We start from the raw sequence: 25,218 nt of genomic DNA, 5'->3' as shown, positions 1-25,218 counted from the left end.
AAAGCTGGCTGCCCCCTAACTCTAAACTTCCGCCTGATTACCGTTCGCGGTAGCGTGGCTTCAATGGCTAACAATTTATTTTTTGCCTAGCTTAGTCACCTTCTTCTCATTATAGAACGTCTAGATACATCATCACAAGTCAACGACCGAATCACCTTACACGAATGTGTTGGTCTATTTGATAGTAGAAAAAAACATCGTTTCCTAGAGTTTTGAACGAAGATTTTTTACTCAAATCCAATCCAAAATGGTGAAAAAGGTTGTGTTGGTTGCCCTGGCACAAAATCTAACGAGAGATAGGCATTGCCAAACCTGCGTCGACTCTTTATCGAGTCACGTACAGACGATGAAGAGCGAGACGTGTCCAGAAAAGCGGTACGTTTATCTGGTATACGAGCCTAGTGTGTTTTCTAACGGAGGGTACCTAGTTTTACAACGCTGTTCTCTTTATGGGATCAATCGCCGTTTTCAGTCTCATTGCTCAAAAATTGAACGCTGGGAAATGATGAATACATGTTCAATTCTTTCGTACACTTGGAGCGAGGCGTCATTGTTTATATTGATCGGAATACCTGAGCAGATAGCCTAGCTCTAATCATCGGCTTCTTCTACGTCTTCTCCTTGTGCCTTTGCCCCGTCGTTGTTCTCTTTCTTCGAAGCAGCCTTGGCTTCTTGCTTGTGCCAAAGACCAGCCAAAAAATCGTTTGTGCTGGCCTCTTCAAGACTCTTATCCTCTCTTTTCTTCATAAATCTTGGGAACCTCAGACTCAACCCTCTTTCTTCACTCACAAGCCCAATCGCAGCAGTGTAGGTTGGACTCAGCGTAATATCCGCAAACGCCATTTCCCACACTTCCTGTGGCTCGAACCAGATATCGGGTCTTGGACCCGAATATTCCACAAAACTGGGCTGGGTAGTTCTCGTATTCTTGGGCTCGCCACTCTCTTCGCCATCGTCATAGAATTGCCGGTTGGCCTTGTAGAAGCTATCCGTGAACCCAGACATGCACTTACACACAGCTTCCAAAGATCCTGTCTCCTCATTGCGACAAGCCATAAGCATAGGCGACCACCATTTCGCCTTGCGTCCCTGTCCGTGCCAGGCAGCGACAGGTATGAGATCAAGTGTGTCAAAACTTGAGTTGTAGTCTTTCTTGACCTTGAGCCAAGAGTCAAGTCGCTTATCTGGCTCATACGTCGCCAGTAAGGGTTTGCGTCTTGTTTTCACCTTCTCTCCATTTTCATCTTTCTTGCCCCTCGACTTCCCTTTTCCTTTCGACTTTGATCTTGGTGTCAATGTTCTGTCAGATGCTTCTGGTCCCTCTTCTTCTCCGTCTCCTAAATACGGCACTGAAGGTAAATTGTCAAGGATCTTCACCATGATCCCTTCGCACTTGATATCTGTGGCAGCTTTGAAGAATTCAAGAACAGACTCCGAATCTGCAGAAGTAGCATCAAGGCTCTTGACCCAGGTAAAATGGTGTGGTATCTCTTTGAATAGCGATCGTATAAGTTCCCGCCTCTCTCGAAACGGCCGATCCAGCAGTGGCTGTCCGTTTAGGTACATCAAATCGAACGAGAACATGCAGACATCCACCGTAATAGCTCCGATGTCAACATCTTTCCTCGCTCGATTTGTGAGTGTCTGGAAATTTTTGAGTTCTCCAGTTTCGCGGTCAACGGCCACAACTTCACCTTCCATGATGAAACTATCAACACCCTCTCCACGTATCTTCGGAATCAACTCGACCAAGTCGGGATATTTATCTGTCATGACTTCCAAATGCCGAGAGAAGATGCTGACTTTTCCATTCTCGTCACAGTGTATTTGGGCTCTCTGGCCATCGTATTTGAATTCGCAGGCAAAGTCTCTTCCCTGTAGTTTTGTGAGCATCTCAGATAGGTCCCTCGTAATGCTCCCAAGCATTGGACGTAGAGGAATATGGAGAGTAAGGCCGCATCGTATTAGTAGTTCCTCGGAAATACCAATCTCAAGAAGTACTGGGACAAGATCGTTATAGTTTGGACGTCTTGCAAAGCAAGCCTTGACTATTTCCTCAGCCCGACCCCAAACTTCGGCCAGATCTTCTTTCTTGAGTTTGGCTAGATCGGTCACCGACTTTAGAGAAAAATCGGACCCTGTTGGACGCGAGAGTAAGAAGGCTCGTGATAATGCGATCAGCATTGTTGTCTTGACAGCACCGATACGAAGCTGCTTGATGTTAGACAATGGCCGATTACTGCAGCGATAGCTATGCTTACATGTTGACAAAGAGTTCGCACAACAAATCTGCTCTCCTCTCCACCACGGGCGTCTTGAAGAAGACGATCGACTATTCTCTGCTTGGTATCTGCACTGCCCTGTCCTTGACTACTGGCAATCTTTACCAAAGACTCGTAAACAGACTTGATTGTTAGGGGCTTTGGTTTCCTGAGTGTGAAGCTTTGTTTCTTCTTGACCTCGAAGGCTACATCTCCAGCATCACCGTATTTATCATAAATAGCTTTCAGAGCCCGGTTATCAAGCCCGCAGGCGTTCCGCAACGCTTTGGATATCGCTGAACCACCCAACCCTAGTTCCATTGAGACATAGGGAGGCGAGATGGCATTGGTTGCTAACCAGACCTATCCAAGTCAGAAAAGCAGAGTGAATGACGGACAGGGACATACTGCTGGTAAGAGACTTGCCGGGTCACCCTCGATAAGAACTCTTAAACAGTTCACAAGTGTGTCTACGATTTTGATTCGACTTGTGGTACCGTTGATAAGAATGAAGCAGCGAGTGAGCAATGCATATGATGCATTGCCTCCTTCAGAGGCCCAATGTTCCTTCAATTTATCCACATATTCGGCTGGGTCGAACGTCAGAGGCGACTCGTCAAAAGGTATCGAAGTCGTTGTTGTATCCTCAGCCATACCCGCAGCTTGAAGGCCAAGTGTGGGCTTTGCCTTGTTATCCGTACTGGGCTTGTTCAAAGCCGTTGGGAGAGAAATGGATGGTTTAGATTTGGTCGATGTTGGACTTGGGCTTTCATCTCGGGATATTGACACATTGTGCTTATTCGGAAGTTGTAGAGTTTGTTCCTGGAGCGCGGCGTGCGGAGTATTGGCAACCTCTTGATTCCATTCAGCCTGGAGCTTCCTAGCCAATTCCTCATCGGTCATTTCCGCCGGCACATCACTTGATGCACCATTATATTCTTCTAGCTTCGGCTTCTTGCTAGACTCTGCTCCATTTTGTTTTTGCTTTGAAAAGAAATACTCAAGACCTCTAGCCGGTGCCGTTGATTTGGTGCCGTTATTGAGCTTCCGTTTCTTGGTTGGACTGGGCATGACGGAAATAAGCTGTATTTTTTATGTTTTTTATCCATTAATTTTGAGAATTTACCGTCAATCAGCAGTTGTAAACAGTAAAAATGCATATTCACGTCTATTATGACTTGTCAATCCAATACGCGGCGCATCAATGACGACGTTTGGCGCGAAGCCACGTGACGATACCTGAGCTCAAGAATCAGGAACCAGCCCGCTACTCGACGCTAAACCTTTTTTATACGCACAGCACAGCACAAACGATTCATCTCACACAACGTCGAAATCTTTGCTCTGCCCCACCATCGCGAACCTCCCCCCGACATCCCCCTCATAACGACCCCTCCCCTATATACCGCCACCATGAACGGAGAAGACCCGCCGGAGAGACCTCAGGAGATCTCGTCCATCATCAACGGACTTGAGCGATACAACCCCGAGGCTGTTGGCGCTCTCGAGACCTACCTTCAGGACCAATGCGAGCAGAAGTTCACCGACTGCAATGCCAACCGAACACTACTGAAGCTGTGAGTGTACTGCTTTTTTGTCACTGTTTTCTATAATCTGGGCTTTATATGATGACCGTTTGTCAACGTTTCCTATTACCTGACTAGTGTCGGCGGGTTGTTCTCAACTTGGCCGCACCTGAAGTCAACTATTAGTGTGCCTGAAATGCCCAATATCCTGATTGACTTTGTTTTCACCTTCTCAGCTCGGGACTAACCCCCTTCCAGGTACCAGCTCAACCCTGACCGCATCAAGGATGAAGTCATCACCAACGTCCTGGTCAAGACCATGACCCAGTTCCCCTCCGCGCAGTTCTCTCTCGCTCTTCACCTCATCAACCCCTCCTCTGCCGTCACTGGCGACCTCGGCGAAGCCATCACCAAGCTCCGATCCCTCAATGGTCAACTTGAGGGTGCTCAGTACTCCCGCTTCTGGGCTGACCTCGACGACGACATGGTTGCCGATTTGATTGCCGACATTCCCGACTTTGAGGAGGTTGTCCGTCACCGCATCGCCCTCCTTGTTTCACAGGCTTTCCGTGAGATCCAGATCGGCCACCTCGAGTCATGGCTCGGCCTCAACGAGGACGCTACCAAGAAGTTTGTTACTGAGATTTGCGGCTGGACTGTCGATGCCGAAGGCAACGTCAAGGTTCCCTCAAACCCCGACAACGAAGCCAAGAAGGCTGAGATCCGTGAGGACGTCAACGTCGAGCAGTTCTCCAGGGTGCTCCGACGGTCATGGGAGGACACTGTTTAGGCTTTTTCAGAGTTTTAGCGGATCAAAAGGGATTTCTCGTGCACTTCCCCCCATACGATGGGATTCGGACATGACGACCCATGATGTGGAAAGGTTAGGAAGGGCTCACATGGTAGCATGGCGGGGCATTACAAAAATCTAGGCGTTTAATCGGACATGTCATTCCAGAGCAATCCAAGGATCTAGAGATGCATAGAACCTTGCGATTTGTTGATACATCGTATTTGGCTCACGTGTACCACGAAATTATGTGACGGCTGTTTACAGTGCGTTTGATATCCCGCTATATTCTTTATCCAATGTGCCCAAAATTGTCTAGTTGCCCTTTGACAGTTCTTCCCATTGTACGCCAGCCCATTCTTCCTCATATCCAACTTGACCAATTGGTGTTCCTCTAGGAGAGCAATCCTTTTCACACACGCCAACAATAATGGTACCCCACTCCATGCCCTCCAGGCTCAGGTCGTCGGCCTCAAGCTCCGCAATGGCATTTGGCGTCAACTGTACCTCAAACACTCTTCTGGCTGTGCAGTTAGGACATCGAGGAATAGCGCCCTTGTTAATAGCTACACCAACAGCGTCCTTCTTTGAGTACAGCAGGGGAGTGCCTGCAAACTCATATCGAATAACTTGGTCGGGATTCTGCGCTAGACGATCGGCGAACTTCTGGAATGCGGCATCCATAGACGACTCGAAAGCTTCACGGTCGATTATCGAAGGCTCCGCAGCGTCAGCGGCTTCCATACGAGCATTGGCAGGAACATTCGTGGTTGTGGAATCCAGAGTCTCAAAGTCGGCATCGGCGAGATACAGAGTAGGGTAAGGTTGTGCCTGAGCATCCTCCGCAGGCCAGGGCTCAGAGGGAGAAGGTGGTGTCACCGGGGTATCTTTGATGTTAAGAGATTCGGCAAAGCTTTTTGTGAGTGAGGCACCTTCTGGCTTATGAGGGGCAGATTTGGCTGGCTCTGGAGAAGCAGGCTTGGACGGCTCAGGTTGTGAGTTGGAAGAAGAGAAAGGGTTGGCAGATCCAGAGCTGAAGGGGTTGCTGGAGGTGCTGAAAGGGTTGGCATTACTGGAGAAGGGGTTTGCGTTGGAGGCATTGCCCAAGCCCTTTGAACCAAACAGTGTGTCGCCCAGTCCAGGTCCGTCATTCTTTGGCTTCTCTTCCTCAACCTTCTTCTCCTCCTTGGGTTTATCCTCCTTCCATACTCGTACACTTCTCAATGCACGAATGCTGCCCTCTTTGCGCCGACAGGTCTGTCGCCTGCACGCAAAGACAAAAAGTCGTCGCTCATGCTCAGGGAATCGCTCGGGAAGTTCACCGTTGAGTTGAAGTATCAATGCCATGAAGTCCTTGCAGACTTTGCATCGTGCGTAGGCTGCGCTGGGAGCACTGTTATCTAACCAGTCCTGGCTCCATTGTTAGCAACCATGAATTTGTCAAGTGCGGGACAGGTCAAAAACTTACAGGGCGGCCGCCGAGTTTGCTAACAATGTCTTCGTCTGCTTCTTTAGAAGCATATCCGAGAAGAACATTAGTCTCCTCGAACTCGCCATCGGAAGAATCAGAATCGTAGGAAGCCATATTGCTGATAATGATGGGGTTGATTGCTAGGTGATGATGGTGGGGTAAATATTTTTTTTCTCTTTCAAAAATGCGAACAATGCGGGGCTTAGCGTCACTATCAGAGCCCAACTACAACTACCTAACATTGATATGGGTTCGTAGATTATTATTAATGTATCACAAGTATTTTTGAATCGTAACGCGAAATCGTAATATTGTCTATTACGTCCCAGAGTCTTTTGTCTAGCCTCATTTTAACGTGGTATCTCCTACATGTGATCATCAGGTCCATCCATGCCAGGCCCAGGGCCACCTGCTCTGCCCATCTGTCGAGCCTTCAACAACTCGTCACATAGGAGCAGGTTGGATGCGATGCTTGAGCTAGAGGCAATGCAATTTCGCAGAACTCGGTAAGAATCGAAGATACCCTCCAGCTCGGGGTCCATAGGCTCACCAGTTTCGAGGTTGAGACCAACGACGTTGCCGTCAGCGTACTCGTCTTGGAGATCCGCGACTACTATGAGTTAGCTACTGTATCTATTAGATTAGAAGAGAAGAACTTACGAGCATCCTGAATATCAAGGCCAGCGTTGGCAGCCAGGGTCTTAGGAATAATGAGAAGAGCATCAGCGAAAGCCTCAACACCCCACTTAGCCTTACCCTTGACAGTCTTGCCAAAGGCATCGCTCTTGAGGTGAGAGGCACAAGCAACTTGGAAGGCACCAGCTCCAGGAACAACAGACTTGTCGACAATCATGTTGTAGACACTTCGAAGACCATCTCGGACGGCATCTGTCACCTGGGCAATAGTGTGGGCATTAGGACCCTTGATCATGAGAGTAACTGACTTGGGGTCCTTGACCTCCTCGACGAATGTGTACTTCTCCTCTCCCAGAGTCTGCTCGTAGACGAGACCAGCGTAACCCAGAACCTCCTCGGACAAGTCATCGACACTGTTCTGGGCAACACCGCCACAAACAAGCTGAAGTCGCTCCATGTTTCTGCGCTTGGCTCGTCGGAGAGCGAGAATGTTGTTCTTGGCAAGGACGTCAAGAGAAAGGGGGTCAATACCCTTCTGGTTGATGACGACAAAGTTCTTTGTTCCATCGTTACCGCAGAGCTCTTTCTTGAGATCAACAATCTTCTTGAGCTTGGCATCGACAAAGCGACGCTCACTCTCAACAAGCTTATCACGCTGCTCGGCGCTGGAGTAAAAGAAGCTAGAGTTAATCTCGGTCTTCTCATACTCCAGGCTGACGTTCAGGGTAAGGATGTAACAGTTCTCGAGTCGCTTAGGCATATCGGGGTGACGAGCACCGTGATCAAGGGCCAATCCGCGGATCAAGCGAGTGTCGGCAGCTGTTCGGTGCTGCATCTTCATAATCTCAACCATGTGTAGATCGGGCTTTGCGGGCTCCTGGTAAATAGCAAGAACGGCATCGACAATATCGGGAGTAAGCTTCTGGGCCAGGGTGGCGTTGAGCTTGGTGGTGAGCGAAGTACGGGCGACACTGAGGAGGAGTTCTCGATCAACCTCCTTAGCGAGCTTGAAAGAGTCGAGGAACTGCAACGTTTAGTCGGAATACCAAAGCATTGGGACGAGGAATTCACCTTAAGAGCCTCGACCTTGGCAACCTCAAAACCATCAGTGATGATTCGAGGGTGCAATCCTTCTGAGATGTAACGGTCTGCCTGCTTAAGAAGCTCGCCGACCAGCATAACCACGGAGGTAGTTCCGTCACCGCAAATATCGTCCTGGGCAGTCGCTGCTCGGGCAATCATAACGGCGGTAGGGTTCTGTATTTGCATCTCACGGAGTAGAACGTTTCCATCCTTGGTCAACTTGATCTGAGGGTATCGGTCAGTTTAGGGGTCGTCGAGGGGCATTTTGATAGGTAACCGTACTTGACCCGCACCGTCAACAAGCCTGATAAATAGTTAGTTTTGAGCGAAAACGTTCAAGCCTGAGAAAGGGACTTACATCTTAATGGTGCCTCGAGGGCCCAAGTTGGACTTGAGGACATCCTGTAGACCTTCACCAGCACTGATATTGACCTTAAGAGCTTCGCCCCTCCTCTGCGACAACGGGGTTAGCAGGCTGCAAGGCCACTTGTCTGCGGGGGGTATTATTTCGACGTACTCGGGACTCGGCCTTTGGGTTGAGAAGTTGTGCAGCCGACATGATTGTAGATCTCTGCTGTTGGCACGGTGGCTATATTCGAGATCGAGAAAATCGAGGCTATGAAGAAGCGGTGCTGGTGTTGAAGGTTTCGCGATTTCGTAATCGCACAAGCTTGCAACAGCTGGTCAACAGGCAATAGCGGACAGGCTAGGCTGGGACATTTTTTCTGCCCCTCATGCCCTCCAAGGGGTGAAGGCGGTGTGGGTCAACCAGTCGGTGTACGAGGGGAATTTATAGAGGGGCTCGGTGAGAGTCCAATCACTAACGTCAACGAGCTGGGCCTACATTTAGATGCTGTCTGAGCTGCATATAATTAATTCCTCAACCCTGAGGAAAGACGGCGATTAGTGCTTTCATCAAAAATCACAGAATTCATGCAAGCACTTTATCCTCCTGTATTTAGTTCTTATGTATTTACTTTATGTCTACCAAAGTAGATCAACCACACCAGTGCTTCTTCAACATTGATACATGCATCGCCTCAATTCCATCCACTCATTTACACTCAGCACGATGTTTCTTCCAATCCCTCTTCTGACAATCTCCACAGCAGTATTTGACCTTTTGGCAGCGTGAACACTTCTTGAGCGTTATCCCTTCTTCATTCTCTGACTTTCCGCAACTTCTACATCGCTCGACTCGAGTTACTGGAGTTCCTTGAGGAAGTTCGGCTGGATTAATGACTTCCTCGTTGAACGGGACTGTGTAGGTTGGGCTGATTGCGATTCGAACAGCGTTAGGTGCCGCATTGGCCCACTCGGGCAGTGAAACAAAATCTTTAGGTAGACGACCGTTTCCGCATGAACACAAGACTTGCTCGCCATCTTTAGTGCTCAGTGGTATCGTGGCTCCTTTCCTCTTGTACTCGCATTTCTTGCCGTGAGACCAAGTGCGGCATCGCTCTACCATAGATGGGAGGGCCTTCTTCCAGAGTTCGAGTTCTGCATCATCAACGGCGACGCTGCCGCACTCAAGTTCCCTGAGCATGAGAAGGAAGGATTCCATTCGGCCTGATGAGATAAGATCCATCGTGAAAGGAATGACAGCCGCATCAAGAACCACGGAGGCTGCGTCTCCGTCAATTCTGATGGCTGATACGAAAACCAGCATATGAATACCGCCTCGTTCAGGGTGGTTGATGGCGAACAAGCCTGTCTGGCCACCCTGCAAGCCCGAAGCAATCATGAACATGGTGAAGATGGATTCCTTGAAGTTGACCGCTGGATCATGCGAGATGCCGCTTTCGTCACGTACGTTACGTAAGTGCTTCTCTCGGGTTGAGAACATCAGTGATGTCAAGGTTACCATCCACCGGTTCCTGTCCTCATTCTCTAGATCAAGAACTGGGAGATTATCAAGGTTTAGATGCGGCATGTTCAGACTTGCCGGTACGCCCGATGAAGAGATTACTGAGGGATAAATGAATCTCAATAACTCTGGAGAATCAGCTGGTTTTGCCAGTGGTACTATCAACTCGATGTAACCCGTTGTTCGAGCAACTCGTGACTTGATTCCATCCTTGGTGATGGGCACTGGAAATTTGAGAGGGCAAATAAGCTTGTCTTCGCCAAATACAATATCAAGAACAAAGGGACTCTGTTGACGAAACTCAATCGGAACCTTGTTTTTGAGAAGGTCCCTTCCTTTCTTCGAGGTTATATCCAAATGGCCTGTGATCGTGGTTATCGTAGACTCGGATGGTGGTATATCAAGCAACATCTTTGTCAACTTATCATCCTGGCCCTCGTTCAATGTCTTGTCGAGGGGCTTGACAGCTGCACACAGGACAGGATATGTGTGCTGACCAGGCAGGTGCTTTGTTACGAATAAGCTTGATCTGTCGTCGATTCGCGTCTCAAAGACGGTCATGGTCATTCCAAGGATAGGTCCAAAGATGACTGAGTTCTGTCCTGTTGGTGGGACACATAGACCTACCAGCGCCGACTTTGGTTCATTCTGTAAAGTTGATGTAGGAACGTAGAAAGATGCAATGAGAGGCGAGTCTCCGTCCCAACCAGCCCTGTCTCTTTCGATGGTGACTTGGAATTCATCATCATCTGGCATTTTCTTTGTTTCGACATTACCAAAAGCAATCTGGACATCGCCAAACATGTTTTGCCATGCTTCTGTCGCATTATGGCTGGACCGCACTGATCCAACAAGTGGTGGCGATACTATCTTGAAAGCCTTTTCCTTGTGCTTATACAATCGAGCAACAGCGTTCCGAGGAATCACTACCGTAACAGCGACTGCTGGTGGAAGTGACTTCCAACGATTAAAGCCTCCATCTTCTGAGATAGATCTGCTCTCCTGTATGATCCAAGGCTCGGTATTGACACCATGTAGATGAAGCTGGAGACAAAAGTCCTGCATACCATTACTAGCTAGCAGAAAGCGATGCTCTTGGGCAATAGAGTCGATTAACGCTGAGCACATGGTTGGCCATTCCGTCGCGACTCGTGCCATGACGAGTTTTAGCATAGCAGCGAAGCTTGCGCGATTGAAATGCCCGTACGAGTATGACCTAAAGTCCATACTTTGGGCTTTTGTAATGTTCTCAGCTTCAAACATATAGTCATAGAGGGGAGAAAGCAATTTTATCAGTTGCTTGGAGTCAATGTGAAGCTTCCCATGGCTGGCTTGATCTGAAAGCCAAGTGTTCCGCTTCCAAGCCAGCCGATTGCGCGTCTGCGTCTCTCCTTTCTTTTGGTTCATGAGCCCAATCAAGATTTCGTCAACGTGAGAGTCGGTCTTGGCGTTGGTCCAGTACTGCACAGGGCTAAACCCGAGCAGCAACGAAATGGTAGGTGCATGACCGCAGAGGAGTTTATCAAAAGTACTGTCCTTGGAATTTCCAGATTTGAGAAGCAGCTCTGTAAACAACGAGGCCCATGGCTCATCTTTGAGCAGGGGCCCTGCTGCGATAAGAATATTAATGGCTCCGATGTGGTCACACAGGTTCGATGTATCGATCATATCGAACGATGAAGGCCCTGTACCACCCTTGCCATATTCCTTCAGGTCCAATACTAGTGGGCGTGAGTCCCAGGTCCTTCGGTAAAGATTGGCCGGTTTCCCTGTTGCTTGAGCGGTCTGGAAGCTGTGACAAAGAGTCAACGCATCAGCAACGGCAAATCGGATCAATATGTTCTTCTTCAGCGACTTGAAAGCCGAAATCCATTCATTGAACTGGGTTTTGGCGGCAGCCGAGGCGGGAAAGTCTTGTTTTGTGCCCTTAGGCTCTAGAGGAGATCCCTCCTGGAGAGCAGCATAAGCAGTAGCCAGATGAAAGCCCATGATGGGGTCACTGCCGTAATGAAGGAGGCTGTTTTCAGAGAGGAGACTAACGAGGAGTGGATTTGGTGACTTGTCCGTGGCATGTCGTGGCGTGACTGTGCCTTCTTTCCAGTACTCTCGGGACACTTCTATAAGCCCTGCGCCTGCCTGCAGAGATAGAGGTGCCGCAGAACGCATGGCCGAGATATTGGCGCCTCCTTCACCAAGCATCTCATCATGATGGTCCTTGGATGGCTTGATATTTTGCTGGAATGTCTCCATATAATCTCCCGACTGGCACTTAGCTGCTGCATTCTTGATGGTCATCCAGACACGTCGAATATCTGACAGAGTGTCAGCATCGCAAAACTTTATAGAATTTGCAAAGTTGCTGGTGTTCCATTCATCAAGGGACTTGGATGCCGTGAGCAGCTTGGTGGCGGTTTGCAGCACAGCAGCGGCAGTCTCCTCATCAACATAAAAGTGGTAATAGACATTCCAGAGCTGCTCATTGCTGAGCTTGCAGTCCTCGTCAAGGAGGAAAATCAAAAAGAAGGCATTGCGAGCTAGATCTTGTCAGCGGTTTTGAAGCGCTTTGCTGCAGTGTAATTCGCCTACCGATAATGCTCTCTGTAACATCACAGCAGGTAATGTCAATCTTTCTCTGGGCTACTTCAGTCAGCTACTAGATGAATGAGAGGCCACATGAGAACTCACGAAGTCCTTTCTCCAAATATGTTGTGTAAAGAACGTTGCGCAAGTCGCCACATCCTAGTGACAGAATATCTACATCTTGGCCGTGAGGAGCGGATCGGGTCAGGCTGGTTGCTGGGGTGTTTCCAGCAGCGTAGAGAAAGTCGGTTTTTACGGCAATGGTGGGCGTTAACATGATCAATCAGCGTCGAGGAGACAATCCTATAGCTAATTGCCAGTTATTATGATAGCGATGTTGAGGGGAGGAAGGATTAATGAAAGTGGTGGGGAAATTTAGTTTGTATTGAAGCATGAGCCAAGCTGTGATCGATAGGTAGCTGCGAGTGAGTGGAGAATAAACGGCACCTGTGAGACGTTGGGATCTTGACAATTAACGTTGGTACACAAAACATAGAGAAGGGAAATAGTACAAACACTAAGCAATTGATGGATTTGAAAACGTAAATTGTACCTAAGAAATACATAGCGAAAAGTGTGTATAATCAACCTGCTATAACATGCACTGCATATACAACAGTCCTACCACCTCAGCCTCTCAACAGCACTTATACATCGACTCTCAGTCATAGCACGCACAACTAGAAGTCGAATTTCAATACGTTTCACACCAAAAGAAACAATAATAGTCGTCAATGAGTATCCCATTGGTAAACCCTAAGCAAAAGCCTCAACCCCAAACTCCATCCAGGCGGTCCAAAAGGGGTGTACGACACCCAACCGCGTTGAGACCTTGGCTTTCTAACAATTTCCAATTCCCAAAAACCCATAAAAAGCTCCATATCCATTCGCCTTTCCCAATATTTGGTCCCAAAAACCAAATCCTGATGCTGATGTTGAGGAAAAATCTCCCCAAGTGTAAATAAGTCCAAACCTCATGCCTTTTCGTGACCTTCTCGACCCCATCCGTATCGTGTTGTACATAACAAGACATGACTTGCGGTTATGCGTGCATATGCATCGATGCATGGCTGCGTAAGCGTGAGCGTCGTGAATAAAAAAGGAGAAACAAATAATAGGTAATAATAAAAATGCCACGCTGATGGTTGCTTGCTTGCTTGAAAACAAAGGCGCAAGCTGGCAAATATTATCCAAAATGAAGAATAAATAAAAGTAAAGCACGCCGACGCTGATTAGGTTACGAAAGGGCTTTTTTTCGCTTGAGCAAAAAATAAAACAATGACAATCCCAATGCGTGGGGCGCAAGCTAGTTGCTGCCAAAGAAGACGTCGTTATCATTATTGGCAAACATGCTGCTTTCAAACTCATCATCCTCAAACTTGCCCATGGAGAGCATATGCGAATCGCGGTCCAGCTGGATAAGACCATTGTCTCCACCGAACTGCAGCAAAAGGTCGTCTGCACTGCTCATTCCCAGGGGAAGGGTAGCAGCCATAGTCGCCGAGGTGACATAGGTGGATGTACCCGGGATAGCGGTTAGGTCGTCGGTGTTCATCGAGTTGTTTTGTTCAACCTCAAAATAGTGGGTGCCAGGGGGGGATGATGATTGTGACAGCTCAGGGGGGGTGTTGTATTGGCTCGCGGCGCTCTTGGCGGGAGATGCAACGTGCATGGGAGTACCGTCCATGATAGCTTCAGGGGAAACGTAAGAGTGGGCGCTGACAGCGGATGGTGAGGAGGCATACTCCTGGAGAGCTGCAGCAGTGAGGCCGGTCATGGGTGCTGAGGAGACGGCGGCAAGGTTCTGGCTTTGCGAAGGCATTCCCATATCCATCATGTCGTCAAGCATAAACTGATCTGGTGAGGTTACGGCTGAGCTGTCCGAGCATGCAGAGAAAGACGACATTGAGCTGATAGACATGTTCTTCTTGCGGGTTCTAGCCGACTTGTCCATGCGGGTCTCGATATCAGGGCGGCTCTTTTTAGGAGGTCGACCTCGCTTAACAACCTTACGCACGACATTGTCGAAAGCGCCAATACACATGCCTCTCTGACGGTGTCGAGTGAGAGCGTCGTGGCGAGCGAAGCTGTTCCCGCATTCACAGGGATAAGGCTTGATTCCAGTATGAATCTTAGCGTGTCGCTTAAGGTCGTGTTGCCTGACGAAGCACTTCTTGCATGTGGGACACTGGTATTGGCGGTCGTTGAGGTGAGTCTGGACGTGCGACTTAATGTTCTCCTTGCGACCAAACTTCTTACCACAGTCCTCGTATGTGCATGTCCACTTGCCGTCACCTGCATCAGGGCCGCTGATGAACTGAGCGATCTCGTCCTGAGTCACACCGGTCTCTGTCTTGGTCTCCTCAATGTTGATGCTGGCAATGCTGGCGGCGCTAGCGATGCTTGCAACAGATTCTGTTCGGCGGTGAGGAGAGTGGCGACGGGAAGGTGTTTGGGAGGGTGTGCCAGAGATGGATTGAGCGTTCATGGGGTAAGGTCTGAGGTCGATAAAGTGTGACATGTGGGGTGTGCTGGGAGTGATATCGAGACCGTGGATTTCTTGACGGCCGAAGCCGTTCTCGATCTTCATGAACTCGTTGTTGAAGTTATTCATGTTCATGTAGTCAGGAGTCGACATTGGCAGTGCGTGAAAGGATGACTCGGAAGCAGAGTCTGTTTGACCTTGGCTAGACATGTCCTGCTCAGAGTGTTGTCTAATGTCCTGGAAGATGGTCTGGACCCTTCGGTTTCCCCCACGGTTCCTGACGGGCTTGATAGTCTCTTCCATAGACTCATCGTAGTCATCAGAGAAGCGACTTGGTACTGGCTCGTCCTTGACCAATCGGTCTTGGGAAGTCTCGGTGGGTGTAGGGGGAAAGTAACCTTTCTCCAGGTTAGTCGTGGCGGCCAGTGGCATCGTCCAGTTGAAGGACTGACTTTGTGTGCTGTGGCCCTGGTTCTGGTTCTGGCTCGGAGGAGTCGCTGGTCTTGCTGAGTCCAAGTTCTCGAACTTGTTGACACGGTCCAAGATGCCGCCGCTTATCCTCCGCGAGGTCCTCCTTGTGCTGGAGGTGTCACCTTCAGAGGCCCAGCCCTGGGCGGAGGACCCCTCGGAGGGAAAGGTCATAAAGGATGGTGTCGAAAGAGCACTGTCATTGTTAAAAAGATCAAATTCCTTACCTCCCGACAAGTTGTCGCCGTAAGCTTGTTGGCCTTTGCTCATCATCACGTTGAAGTCTGTGTTGTAAGTATCAAAGGGAATTGAGTTTGGGTCAAAGCAGGACGGGTCGAATCGCTGTGTCTGAGGAGTTCCGTGGGGTGACATGAGATAGTTGTCGCTTGCACTAGATGCCAGGTTGGCGTAAGGGTTCTGTGTGCCCGGGCGTGCTTGTATGCGTTGCTGCTGCGCTTCTCGCAGTACATTATGCTGCGGATAATGGGATAGTCCTGTGTTGTTAGTATTTGTACCTACCATTTGGTTCTGCCTTGTTGGTGTTGTTGTAGTTGCTGGAGATGCCGCAATGTGTTGTCTTCGAATATCGAGACTGAGGCCGCGTCGGTGTGCGGTTTGTCGTTGTGCGGTTGGCAGATTGGGGATCTTAGCACCTTCAAAAGCAGTCGGTGTCGAGTTTTGACGCCGATGCTGCTTTTGTCGAGCATGAAGTCCTCCTGATAGATTGGACTGCATTTTATCGCAAGGGGAGTCCGGAATTGAATTGTCGTCGGTCGTTCAGTTGTCGATTGGAACCTATTGGTCCGAAACTAGAGCCATTGATAAGTCAATTGGCCTAGGTAGGCAATGATGACTATCCTACTTACCTCACACAGCGCAAGCACAGAGCGCCGGGCTACCGAAATAGTTTCTTTGATTCCAGTCGGAGTCGACTTTTTGCTTTATAAGTTATAGTGTAATTGCGCCTCTTTTTCAAGACGAAGGTTTTGATGAGATGTGATGCGATGCGATGCGCGATGCGATGAGGTGTAATAAGAATAGATGCGATTGATACAATTGATGCGCAAACAGATTGTTTGTTCTGTATCAGTATGTATGGAGTATGCAGCTTTGGTGCTAGATACGAGAAGAGTAGTGGGTAGCTTGCATCTTTGGGGTAGGCGCTCCAGATCTACTTGGGCAGATGTACAATCATGTAAACATATTCTGATCACCTGGGGCAACGTGTGCCACCAAATCCAGATTCACAATAGGCTCAGCCCACTTCCTCTCATCCTGGTACATCTTGGGTAGCTTAGCGGCTAAGTTGGTTAGTCGATCGGACCAAGACCCAGCTTCTGAGACGTGACCTGGACGACGACCATCCGTCTTACACCATGTTATCCTCGGTATCTGTCTGACATTGAGCTATTTTCAAGCTATCATCAGTGAGAGTGCTCGCCCTCTCCTCTTTTCTCGCCAAGTTAGTTAGCTACTTTCCTCATTCGATAAGCCTCCCAAGCCATTAACTTCAATCATAGTCTACGGTCTCAGCACTCAACACCACCGAGAGAGCAAAAGGTAAACAACTCAGTATACCGACATACTCTTCGGGAATAACATCATGTCTCTACTTATTCCCTGTTGCTACCATAACAACCTGGGATCATAGTAGCACATGTCTCAATTATAGCAACAAGGGAAGCCATGGAAAAAACAATCCTTGCAGCCAATGTAATGACGTCTTGTTTCAGGATCAACACAGCTCCAAAGCTAAGCTGTCTCACTAAACCTGGCCAGGCCGAAGCCATGCGTACGTCTTTCCATACCAGGTGAATGTGGCCCATTGGACAGTAATAAACGCCCAAAGGCTTACAACGGGCTTTTGCATTCCAGCCAAACAATTGACAGAGATATGCTGTGTCATAATCACCAATCCCATCGTCCAATCTGCAATTTGTTGCCTAGGTTCCCCCAGTCCATGACTGTACATTCTACCATTCAGCTCTTTAAGGTTGGTTGAGGCGTTCGTCAGCAAACAGAATCGCACTTGGCGTCTGACATCCCATCTTTGAGCTCAATTGGCATGTATGTGTACAGTTAGTAGAATCTTTACAACGAGTCAATTAACCTCGTGATGGCCTAATTGATCAACATGTTTCTTAACTCCACTAATGAGAGGCATCCATGTACAACTAGAACCGCAAGTTGCTTACACGGCTAGTGGGTAGTAGAAAAGTTGGCCTCCTAAGTCTTGGGGAGTAAAAATAAGTTGTCTAGGAACTATGGTCTAAAGACCATAAGCTAACCTAGTAATTTCATCTCTTATGCTTCCAGTGGTCAATTTTTCCAATACCTTGAGGCATGGCTATTTACATGTAGGTAGTCATAAATACCTAGCACTTAAACTTTACTTGAACTCCCCTTATCACTAGACCGTATTCTTTCGTGTTCTATCACCGCCTCAAACTTTCTATCCACACAAGTGACACACCTTGATAGTTGGGCATGAGACAACAAATAAATGTTTTACTGTTCATTAAATGAGAAAGGCCGCATGTGGCGGCTTGGATCACCAGAGTTGAAGAAAATATTAATACTGTAGGATTTTTGATTTTTTTTGGCCGAGTTCAGTTTTCATCATCGCTACCACACTGATGCACGTTACCCTGCACCTACTTTCTAATGATCCAATGTTTCTTACCCGACATCTACACAACGATCTATTTACATTGTGAGCTCCGTGTCCTGATAAGATGAATTCCTACGCCGATGAGATTCAACGTTCTTGACGCTCAAAACGGTGGCAACGTCAGTTGGGCGGTTTAACGGTCTGGGATAAGTAATTGTGGATTTCTTATTGATAAAAGTACTTATACAAGTGTATTTGTATTTTCTATATATAGTTAACTGTGGAATGGTGGATTCTGTCAATTTATCAGATATGGTCCTACAAGGCTTAATAGTGTCGGGTTGCTGCTCCAACTACTGCGATAGTCCATTCTGTTTGCGATAAATCTCATTAGATAACCGGGCCGCTGAGAAAGAAACTGAGAAGTACCAGAAGAGTTACCCGGCCAGTAGAAGCTTAAGAGATAAAATTAGCAGGCCACTTTATGCTATTTAGACTACTTCTTAGGCTGCTTATTCTTATATCCTAAGACTTAGGAGGCTAACTTTTCTACTACCTACTACCTTAGTAGGTATCTAGCAAGCTGACCGGGTTCTATGCTTGATACTCTCACAAGCATAATGCTTTTACTTCATATTTAGTAGCACAAAAGAAGTGTATCGTGCAGTATCCCTATGGCAGGCATCCGTCTGCCTAAATATTGTAAGCATATGAATTGGGCTGACGAGGCATGAGGCAGTTTTTCTGCAAGTCTGTCTGGGAAGCAAGAGAAACAATAGATTGTCAGGGTTATTGCCATTCAAAGACAGTTCTCAAGCTTCTCCTTGCCCGTTGTGAACATCATAGGAGGGTAACTGAGGTGGCCCAAGGACTTATGAATATTTGCATTAACTAACACGTTTCGTTCTTTGTGCTGACACGATAAAGTTATGTTTTCGACGCAGCAGAAATGTTACCTCCTAAGTCTTAGGATATAAAAATAAATAGCCCAAGAAGTAGGTAGAGTCTAAATAGCATAAAGTAACCTGCTAATTTCGTCTCTGAAGCTTCTAGCAGCTTTTTTGATACCCTGAGGCATAGGAAGGCACTGCTTAGCAGTTGCTAAACGCTCTTCCTTCCTGCACTTCTACTTCCCGCCAACAGCCAACAAGAAACTCGATCACAGGCCTGCATCCTCCCATTCATCTGTGGATTCATTCCGCTGCCCACAAACGTGATGAAAGAAGGCATAATCAAATTTGAGGGATGTGATGCACCCGAGAGAGAACGTGATTCACTCTACTTTGGGACATTCCTCTTTCGACTTGACCGCGCAACCGAAGCCGATGCAACTGGCGGAGGCAGTATCCCATACAGTGGATATCAGCGCGCCTTGCAACTCTATGGAAATGAGAATGCCTTCGATTTGAGTCATGCACAGAAGCGTAATCTTCTGGATTGCAAGAACCTGGAGATGAACCGGTCGATTGCTCGAAAGGCCGGCTACGACCCTGACGCAGGCAGAAGTGCGCCGTGGGCAGGAGTGTACTTCTCCGGCAGACACGTCCTAACATACCCCGGTCCTATCAAGACTCCCTTTGAGCAACCTCATCAAGGACAGTTTGCCTGCGAGAAACCCACGGCGGAAGAGGATCTCACGACATTCTCTGACTCTGGAACAACCATGGCTCTCGCACGCACCACTGAAGATCAGCTTGCGAAGTTGCACGATCTCATCACCGGCTCGCCCATCAAGCTACACTCTGCCTTGTGTGCCAGGCCTCCTCTTCTCCTCAGCACGGACAACAACGACCATGAACTCTACGAGCACCACGAGCATCATGGGGACCACAAGGACAACAAGCCGACAACTCTTCGAGGTATGAGTGGAAGCCGTGTACCAACAGCCAACAACTTCGCAAGTACTTGCGTTGGCGGCATGGAAATGGCCGTCGTTGTCACCGAATTGCTCGAACGCGTTGTCAAGGGAGACCTCAATAATGAATGGAAAGAGACCATTATGGAGACACTCGATTACATTGGAGGGTCGGAAAATATGTATGCTTTCCTTGATGTTGTGTACAAGCAGTTCCCAAAGAAGGTAGAAACTTCTCCAGCCTCAACTATTGGCTGCGGTCTACGTGGCTCAAATTGAAGTAAAGGCAGGCAGACGGCCGAGAACGTTGAAAAGCCGGTAGGGATGAAGGCGGTATAGGAATCGAGAAGGGATGTATGCATAATAGCACGGGCCCATGATGTGCAGACAGTTCGGGTTACGATGGACCCTCCCGATGAACTATAAGCAAGATACATACGATATTATGCGGGTCATGAATGGGATGGAGATGCATATCATAGAGTAGTCCAGATCCCTGAAAAGAATGTTATATCAAATTCGAGGGTTCGTGTTGGTCTTTGAGGAGAGAGTGCTCTCTGGAAAAGTTGTCTGATCAAGCGGTGAAACGGTTTCTAACGACATGTGATTGGTCCACATCCACTACAGAGTCAACACCTCCTAAAAGAGTTACCACAACAACCTTGAAAGTCCAGGGGCCAAGAGGACGTACCAACCATCCTTGGAGCTCAAAGAGTCACTCACCTTAAACACTGTCACCCGATTTCCTCCAGCCGCAGAATATCTCGCCCACTGCGATTGGCTGATCCTCGATTTTCCAAGGTTCTCTCCAGCCAGGGCAGAAACTCACCTTTTATTGCATCTTCCTGCCGCCGACCCTCTTTTGCCTACAGCGAAACAGAATAGCAATAGTCCTTTGGGCTGCGACGATAAACCGGACCGACTCCTCTTGTCTCGTCCTCGTTCCATCTGCCGCCATGTCAGGACATTCTCACAACACTCACAGAAGCACGCCCAACAAGGGCCGTGGTGCAGTTCCGTTTGCCAACAGTCCCAGCGGCGGCGGCGGCGGCGGCGGTAGTTCTAATATTCCTCGTCCTGTCCTCGAGCCCACACCGCCTACCGAGACTGGATCTACTTTCAGTGCGAGTCGCCAGAAGCAGAGCAAACGTGATGAGGTTCGTCATGATTTACCTCTCCCCGCTATCTTGGATGCGATATATATCTCGAGAAGCTTCGAATTGCATAACAAGGCTGCTAACCTTTGGCCCAGGCTATCCGAAAGAAGCTCGAAAATGACCTCTCGAAGAAGAAGCACCTCACAAGTCGAGCTCGCCACTCTCGCAAAGCTCCTCCCGGCACTGTCCTTGCCCTGAAGCCCAGCCAGGCCCTCCAGATCAAGCCCGGCACTACTGTTGCCGAGGCTGCCCAACTGATGGCAGCAAAGCGAGAGGACTGCGTCCTAGTTACCGACGATGACGACCGAATTGCTGGTATTTTCACCGCCAAGGATCTTGCGTTCCGTGTTGTAGGAGCTGGAGCCAAGGCCTCCGCTGTCACTATCGCCGAAATCATGACCAAGAACCCTCTTTGCGCTCGAACCGACACCAGCGCCACCGATGCCTTGGATCTTATGGTTCGAAAGGGTTTCCGCCATTTACCAGTTATGGACGAGAACCAGGACATTTCTGGTGTGCTGGATATCACCAAGTGTTTCTACGATGCCATGGAAAAGCTTGAGCGTGCCTACTCTTCTTCTCGAAAGCTCTACGACGCTCTTGAGGGTGTTCAGTCTGAGTTGGGTTCTACACAGCCTCAGCAGATCATCCAGTACGTCGAAGCTCTGCGCAGCAAGATGTCCGGACCTACTTTGGAAACCGTGCTCAATGGTGTTCCCCCCACCACCGTTAGTGTGCGAACCTCGGTTAAGGAGGCTGCTCAGCTCATGAAGGAGAACCGCACAACTGCTGTCCTGGTTCAGGATCAAGGTGCTATTACGGGTATTTTTACCAGCAAGGATGTCGTTCTTCGAGTCATTGCCCCTGGCCTGGACCCCGCCAACTGTAGTGTCGTGCGTGTCATGACCCCTCACCCCGACTTTGCACCCATGGACATGACCCTCCAGGCCGCCCTTCGCAAGATGCATGGTAAGATATCCGAATTATCCTATGAGACGCCGCTAACAACTTCCAAGATGGCCACTATCTTAACCTGCCTGTTATGAATGATGGCGGCGAGATCGTTGGTATGGTTGATGTTCTCAAACTCACATATGCCACTCTCGACCAGATCAATGCCATGTCCAACAATAACGACGAAGGTCCTGCCTGGAACAAGTTCTGGCTTTCCCTCGACGCCGAGACTGAATCCATGATGTCAGGAGAGGGCAGCCAAGCTCAGCACACTAACCTTGGTTCTCGTCTTACATCCCCGGACATGGTCCGTGATCGTCTCAACGACACTGTCGCTCCCGGCGATTCGGCCTCTCATGTTGGCATGGAATCGCCTCCCCGCTCCATTCTCCCTGATGTTCTTGAGCATCAACTCCCTGAAGAACTCCCCTTCCCTTTCAAGTTCAAGGCCCCCTCTGGTCGAGTACACCGTATGAAGATCATCGCTACAGACGGCATCGAAGCCTTTGTTGAAGCCATCGCCTCTAAACTTGGTGCTGAGGCAGACAACATTGGCGGAGTGCCTCATGTGGAAGACGGAAAGATTGTTGGTGCTGGTTTTGCCCTGAGCTTCTTGGACGATGAGGGAGATTCTATTTCAATCACCGCCGATCATGATTTGCTCGAGGCCGTCATCCTTGCTCGCCAAGCTCATCACGACAAGGTTGATCTCTTTGTGCACGATCCCGAGAAGCCTCCCGTCTCTGCAGCCGACCCTAGACATCCTACTACACCCTCCGTCTCCACCGGGGCTGGTCTCCGTGAGCGCCGTAAGTGGTGGCCGGAGGAGGAGGAGGAAGAGGACGATGATGATTCCGAGGATGAACATCCCGCACGGAGACGTAAGAGCCGTGCGGCGCATACACATGCACATGCACATGCACATGAGGAGCAGATCATCGCCGGCGTGCCCAATGAACTGATACTTCCTGGCGCGATTGTCACATTGGCGGTTGCTATTGTAGGTGTCTTTACTATTGCAAGGCTTACTAGCCGGTAAAGTTACCATTGACTTTCCTCATAACGACATGATGAAGACGGGGCGCTGTTTAGTTGTAGATACACAGAAAGAGAAAGAAGTGCTTTATAGTAGAGATTACCCTTACCCTTTGCAGGATTAATTGAATTTTCTTTGTTAAAAAAATCCCATCGACTTGGCTCCCTGTATTGTGAAATAATCGTTCAAGTTGAATCGCAAGGTTGAGGTCAGTCGGGTCGGAAAATCTGTGCATCCGGGACCATCCGCCATAGCCAAATTTTGGCTACCGTAGAACGACAGTTACGACAGTCGAGTAATCCGCAAGTCGTCGCCATGATCCTGAGGAACGCCCCCGTGCGGCATTGTGAGTCAACTGAGGTGCTGCCATTGAGAATATTTCGCTGACAGAGCCAGGCCGCCACACAATGGCGTATCCCATCTCCAGATCCATCCTCAGGCGAATGTCCACCCAGGTCACCACCAAGACTGAGGCTGCACCTGAGGCGAAGGAGTGGACGACTTCTCAGGCCACTGCCACTCCTCCCAAGATTGTTTCCGCGGCACGAAAGAAGCAGCGTATTGTGCAGGACGGTATTCTATCCCTCAGGACAAACTCTGCGCACGAGCACAGGGTCTCAGCATGGACGACACCCAACAAGAACTCGAACTCTGCGACTCCGGTGACGCCTGCTCAGCAGTACAGGGAATGGCAGCGTATTCAGGCCAACACGCGAAGCCTCGGTTCAAAGCTTGTGAAGCGATATATCCCCACCGAACTTGTCAACAACCCACCAGGACCTGAGGATATCACTCTGGAGCTGTTGCTGGCTTCGCAAACGCATATTGGACACAAGACTTCGTTATGGAACCCTGCAAACTCTCGTTACATTTATGGTGTTCGTCAGGGGGTGCACATGATCTCTCTCGAAACCACTGCGGCACATCTTCGACGAGCGGCTCGTGTGGTGGAGGAGGTTGCTTACAAGGCTGGTCTGATTCTCTTTGTTGGAAACCGCAAGGGCCAAATGGAGATTGTTACTCAGGCTGCCGAGATGGCAGGTGCTTGTCACCTGTTCACCAAATGGACTCCTGGTGGCATCACCAACCGAGATGTCATCTTGAAGATGGCTGGTACAAAGGTTGTGAACCACAAAGACGCGGAGCTTCCTGGGTTTGAAAACTACAGAGGTTCAGCTCGACCATTGATGCCTGATCTGGTTGTTTGCCTGAACCCTCTTGAGAACTACACTCTTTTGTACGAGTGCGGTCTTAAGAGTATTCCCACCATTGGTGTCATTGACACCAACGCTGACCCATCATGGGTGACTTACACCATTCCTGCCAATGACGACAGGTAAGAATCCATAGATACCCCGTATTTTCTTTATACTAACATATGCGCAGTCTACGAGCTATGGCTGTCGTTAGTGGTGTTCTAGGCCGAGCTGGTCAACGTGGTTATCAACGACGAATGGCAGATGCTAAGAAAGACAAGTCTACTTGGCAAAACCCCCCTGATATTGTCCAGCACATGAACCGTGAGAGGAAGGTGGCTATTGCCGAACGCAAGAACGTTATGGGTCAAATGCAGCACAACCTGGAGGGCTTCAATGAGGAAGAGCAGAAGATTCTACGGGAACAGTTCTACGGAGAGGAGCCCGAGGTCACCGACAGTGACCTCATTAAAGCGATGGCAGAGACAGCCTCGGAGGACGTTAAGCCTACCGCTGCTGACTCGACATCGGACTCCAGGCTGACCAGCATTGAGGAGGAGCTATCAGGTCTCAAGGCTGCCGCTGAGGCTATTGAGGCTCAGACACACTCTGCTACCAAGCCTACAGAGCCAATTCCTGCTTCCTCTGAACAGCCTGTTATCTCCGAGGTAGTCGTTGAAGCTCAAGTCGAGGCTCAGCCTACCGAGTCATCACCTGACTCAAGGTTGGCGAGCATTGAAGAGCAGCTATCAAACCTGAAGGCTGTAGCTGAGGCCATCGAGGCTGAGGCGCAACCTGCTACCAAGCCTGCAGAGCCAATTCCTGCTTCGCCCAAAGAGCCTATCGTCTCCCATGTAGTTGTTGAGGCTCAGGTTGAAGCCCAGGCTGAAGCTCAGGTCGAAGCTCAAGTCGAAAGCCAGATTGAGACTCAGCCTGCTGAGCCAACAAGCGACTCGAGATTGACAAGCATTGAGGAGCAGTTGTCGGGATTAAAGGATGCAGCGGAGGCTATTGAGGCCGGCATCAGAAGCGGCAAGCAATAGGAAAGCTGTGTACAATATTGAAGCTATATAATAGCCCACGGGAGAAATAGATTAAGGAAGCGATGTAAGCTGATATGAATATATAACATGTACTGTATGGATATGATGTTGGACTGAGGCCGATTGCGGCGTTGTCTCCGGGCGAATGATTGCCCCATTTTTAATGATACTTTCTGTGGCTTCCTTTTCTTCATCTCTA

General features: G+C 49.0%; 11 protein-coding genes across 11 annotated transcripts; 5 read left to right on the top strand and 6 right to left on the bottom strand.

Moving 5' to 3' along the window:
* Nucleotides 1-21: 21 nt before the first annotated feature.
* Nucleotides 22-604, top strand: EDB82DRAFT_516340 (uncharacterized protein). The gene is made up of 3 exons (XM_065609000.1): nucleotides 22-250; nucleotides 301-375; nucleotides 429-604. Exons 1-3 carry the CDS (start codon nucleotides 248-250, stop codon nucleotides 504-506), a joined length of 156 nt encoding a protein of 51 aa, XP_065463481.1. The 5' UTR covers nucleotides 22-247; the 3' UTR covers nucleotides 507-604.
* Nucleotides 592-3,456, bottom strand: EDB82DRAFT_541668 (ATP-dependent DNA ligase; the record flags this gene model as incomplete). The annotated part of the gene is made up of 3 exons (XM_025738862.2): nucleotides 2,670-3,456; nucleotides 2,262-2,624; nucleotides 592-2,211 (listed from the first exon to the last, which is right to left on the bottom strand). Exons 1-3 carry the CDS (start codon nucleotides 3,330-3,332, stop codon nucleotides 592-594), a joined length of 2,646 nt encoding a protein of 881 aa, XP_025593581.1. The 5' UTR covers nucleotides 3,333-3,456.
* Nucleotides 3,457-3,564: 108 nt separating this feature from the next.
* EDB82DRAFT_337076 (armadillo-type protein) lies at nucleotides 3,565-4,735 on the top strand. Its single transcript, XM_025738861.2, has 2 exons — nucleotides 3,565-3,838; nucleotides 4,046-4,735. The coding sequence occupies exons 1-2, from the start codon at nucleotides 3,675-3,677 to the stop codon at nucleotides 4,575-4,577; spliced, it is 696 nt and encodes a 231-aa protein (XP_025593580.1). The 5' UTR covers nucleotides 3,565-3,674; the 3' UTR covers nucleotides 4,578-4,735.
* On the bottom strand, nucleotides 4,735-6,290 carry EDB82DRAFT_337055 (programmed cell death protein 2). Its single transcript, XM_025738860.2, has 2 exons — nucleotides 6,046-6,290; nucleotides 4,735-5,987 (listed from the first exon to the last, which is right to left on the bottom strand). The coding sequence occupies exons 1-2, from the start codon at nucleotides 6,160-6,162 to the stop codon at nucleotides 4,893-4,895; spliced, it is 1,212 nt and encodes a 403-aa protein (XP_025593579.1). The 5' UTR covers nucleotides 6,163-6,290; the 3' UTR covers nucleotides 4,735-4,892.
* Nucleotide 6,291: 1 nt separating this feature from the next.
* EDB82DRAFT_337054 (chaperonin Cpn60/TCP-1 family) lies at nucleotides 6,292-8,561 on the bottom strand. The gene is made up of 6 exons (XM_025738859.2): nucleotides 8,285-8,561; nucleotides 8,126-8,220; nucleotides 8,050-8,071; nucleotides 7,756-7,992; nucleotides 6,709-7,708; nucleotides 6,292-6,658 (listed from the first exon to the last, which is right to left on the bottom strand). Exons 1-6 carry the CDS (start codon nucleotides 8,324-8,326, stop codon nucleotides 6,414-6,416), a joined length of 1,641 nt encoding a protein of 546 aa, XP_025593578.1. The 5' UTR covers nucleotides 8,327-8,561; the 3' UTR covers nucleotides 6,292-6,413.
* Nucleotides 8,562-8,650: 89 nt separating this feature from the next.
* EDB82DRAFT_580150 (uncharacterized protein) lies at nucleotides 8,651-12,572 on the bottom strand. The gene is made up of 3 exons (XM_065609998.1): nucleotides 12,320-12,572; nucleotides 12,221-12,271; nucleotides 8,651-12,168 (listed from the first exon to the last, which is right to left on the bottom strand). Exons 1-3 carry the CDS (start codon nucleotides 12,489-12,491, stop codon nucleotides 8,822-8,824), a joined length of 3,570 nt encoding a protein of 1,189 aa, XP_065463480.1. The 5' UTR covers nucleotides 12,492-12,572; the 3' UTR covers nucleotides 8,651-8,821.
* Nucleotides 12,573-13,383: 811 nt separating this feature from the next.
* On the bottom strand, nucleotides 13,384-16,090 carry EDB82DRAFT_337049 (uncharacterized protein). The gene is made up of 2 exons (XM_025738857.2): nucleotides 16,034-16,090; nucleotides 13,384-15,962 (listed from the first exon to the last, which is right to left on the bottom strand). The coding sequence occupies exon 2, from the start codon at nucleotides 15,900-15,902 to the stop codon at nucleotides 13,521-13,523; it is 2,382 nt and encodes a 793-aa protein (XP_025593576.1). The 5' UTR covers nucleotides 15,903-15,962; nucleotides 16,034-16,090; the 3' UTR covers nucleotides 13,384-13,520.
* Nucleotides 16,091-16,482: 392 nt separating this feature from the next.
* Nucleotides 16,483-17,437, bottom strand: EDB82DRAFT_516325 (uncharacterized protein). Its single transcript, XM_065608999.1, has 3 exons — nucleotides 16,902-17,437; nucleotides 16,688-16,847; nucleotides 16,483-16,629 (listed from the first exon to the last, which is right to left on the bottom strand). Exon 1 carries the CDS (start codon nucleotides 17,137-17,139, stop codon nucleotides 16,933-16,935), a length of 207 nt encoding a protein of 68 aa, XP_065463479.1. The 5' UTR covers nucleotides 17,140-17,437; the 3' UTR covers nucleotides 16,483-16,629; nucleotides 16,688-16,847; nucleotides 16,902-16,932.
* Nucleotides 17,438-18,675: 1,238 nt separating this feature from the next.
* On the top strand, nucleotides 18,676-20,323 carry EDB82DRAFT_516323 (uncharacterized protein). The gene has a single exon (XM_025738856.2). It carries the CDS (start codon nucleotides 18,995-18,997, stop codon nucleotides 19,910-19,912), a length of 918 nt encoding a protein of 305 aa, XP_025593575.1. The 5' UTR covers nucleotides 18,676-18,994; the 3' UTR covers nucleotides 19,913-20,323.
* EDB82DRAFT_516320 (uncharacterized protein) lies at nucleotides 20,321-22,902 on the top strand. Its single transcript, XM_025738855.2, has 3 exons — nucleotides 20,321-20,790; nucleotides 20,886-21,759; nucleotides 21,807-22,902. Exons 1-3 carry the CDS (start codon nucleotides 20,590-20,592, stop codon nucleotides 22,781-22,783), a joined length of 2,052 nt encoding a protein of 683 aa, XP_025593574.1. The 5' UTR covers nucleotides 20,321-20,589; the 3' UTR covers nucleotides 22,784-22,902.
* Nucleotides 22,903-23,187: 285 nt separating this feature from the next.
* Nucleotides 23,188-25,019, top strand: EDB82DRAFT_530270 (mitochondrial 37S ribosomal protein uS2m; the record flags this gene model as incomplete). The annotated part of the gene is made up of 2 exons (XM_025738854.2): nucleotides 23,188-24,116; nucleotides 24,167-25,019. 2 exons carry the CDS (start codon nucleotides 23,188-23,190, stop codon nucleotides 25,017-25,019), a joined length of 1,782 nt encoding a protein of 593 aa, XP_025593573.2.
* Nucleotides 25,020-25,218: the final 199 nt, after the last annotated feature.

This window comes from Fusarium venenatum, assembly GCF_020744135.1.
Source record: "Fusarium venenatum strain MPI-CAGE-CH-0201 chromosome Unknown EDB82scaffold_4, whole genome shotgun sequence".
Taxonomy (NCBI): Eukaryota; Fungi; Ascomycota; class Sordariomycetes; order Hypocreales; family Nectriaceae; genus Fusarium; species Fusarium venenatum.
The sequence above is the reverse complement of the archived record's forward strand: the minus strand, read 5'-3'. Positions and strand labels throughout refer to the sequence as shown.

Excerpts from the sequence above, each read along its gene's own strand:
- EDB82DRAFT_516340 (XM_065609000.1), top strand. Across the intron at positions 376-428 it reads GAGACGTGTCCAGAAAAGCG|TTTTACAACGCTGTTCTCTT; the intron begins GTACGTTTATCT and ends GAGGGTACCTAG.
- EDB82DRAFT_337076 (XM_025738861.2), top strand. The coding sequence starts at position 3,675 with ATGAACGGAGAAGACCCGCCGGAGAGACCTCAGGAGATCTCGTCCATC. Across the intron at positions 3,839-4,045 it reads AACCGAACACTACTGAAGCT|GTACCAGCTCAACCCTGACC; the intron begins GTGAGTGTACTG and ends ACCCCCTTCCAG.
- EDB82DRAFT_337055 (XM_025738860.2), bottom strand. The coding sequence starts at position 6,162 with ATGGCTTCCTACGATTCTGATTCTTCCGATGGCGAGTTCGAGGAGACT. Across the intron at positions 5,988-6,045 it reads GCAAACTCGGCGGCCGCCCT|GACTGGTTAGATAACAGTGC; the intron begins GTAAGTTTTTGA and ends CAATGGAGCCAG.
- EDB82DRAFT_337054 (XM_025738859.2), bottom strand. The coding sequence starts at position 8,326 with ATGTCGGCTGCACAACTTCTCAACCCAAAGGCCGAGTCCCGA. Across the intron at positions 8,221-8,284 it reads ACCCAAAGGCCGAGTCCCGA|AGGAGGGGCGAAGCTCTTAA; the intron begins GTACGTCGAAAT and ends CCGTTGTCGCAG. Across the intron at positions 6,659-6,708 it reads CCTTGATATTCAGGATGCTC|TCGCGGATCTCCAAGACGAG; the intron begins GTAAGTTCTTCT and ends AACTCATAGTAG.
- EDB82DRAFT_580150 (XM_065609998.1), bottom strand. The coding sequence starts at position 12,491 with ATGTTAACGCCCACCATTGCCGTAAAAACCGACTTTCTCTACGCTGCT. Across the intron at positions 12,272-12,319 it reads ATATTTGGAGAAAGGACTTC|CCCAGAGAAAGATTGACATT; the intron begins GTGAGTTCTCAT and ends TGACTGAAGTAG. Across the intron at positions 12,169-12,220 it reads TGTTACAGAGAGCATTATCG|CTCGCAATGCCTTCTTTTTG; the intron begins GTAGGCGAATTA and ends GACAAGATCTAG.
- EDB82DRAFT_337049 (XM_025738857.2), bottom strand. The coding sequence starts at position 15,902 with ATGCAGTCCAATCTATCAGGAGGACTTCATGCTCGACAAAAGCAGCAT.
- EDB82DRAFT_516325 (XM_065608999.1), bottom strand. The coding sequence starts at position 17,139 with ATGTACAGTCATGGACTGGGGGAACCTAGGCAACAAATTGCAGATTGG.
- EDB82DRAFT_516323 (XM_025738856.2), top strand. The coding sequence starts at position 18,995 with ATGAAAGAAGGCATAATCAAATTTGAGGGATGTGATGCACCCGAGAGA.
- EDB82DRAFT_516320 (XM_025738855.2), top strand. The coding sequence starts at position 20,590 with ATGTCAGGACATTCTCACAACACTCACAGAAGCACGCCCAACAAGGGC. Across the intron at positions 20,791-20,885 it reads AGCAGAGCAAACGTGATGAG|GCTATCCGAAAGAAGCTCGA; the intron begins GTTCGTCATGAT and ends CCTTTGGCCCAG. Across the intron at positions 21,760-21,806 it reads CGCCCTTCGCAAGATGCATG|ATGGCCACTATCTTAACCTG; the intron begins GTAAGATATCCG and ends ACAACTTCCAAG.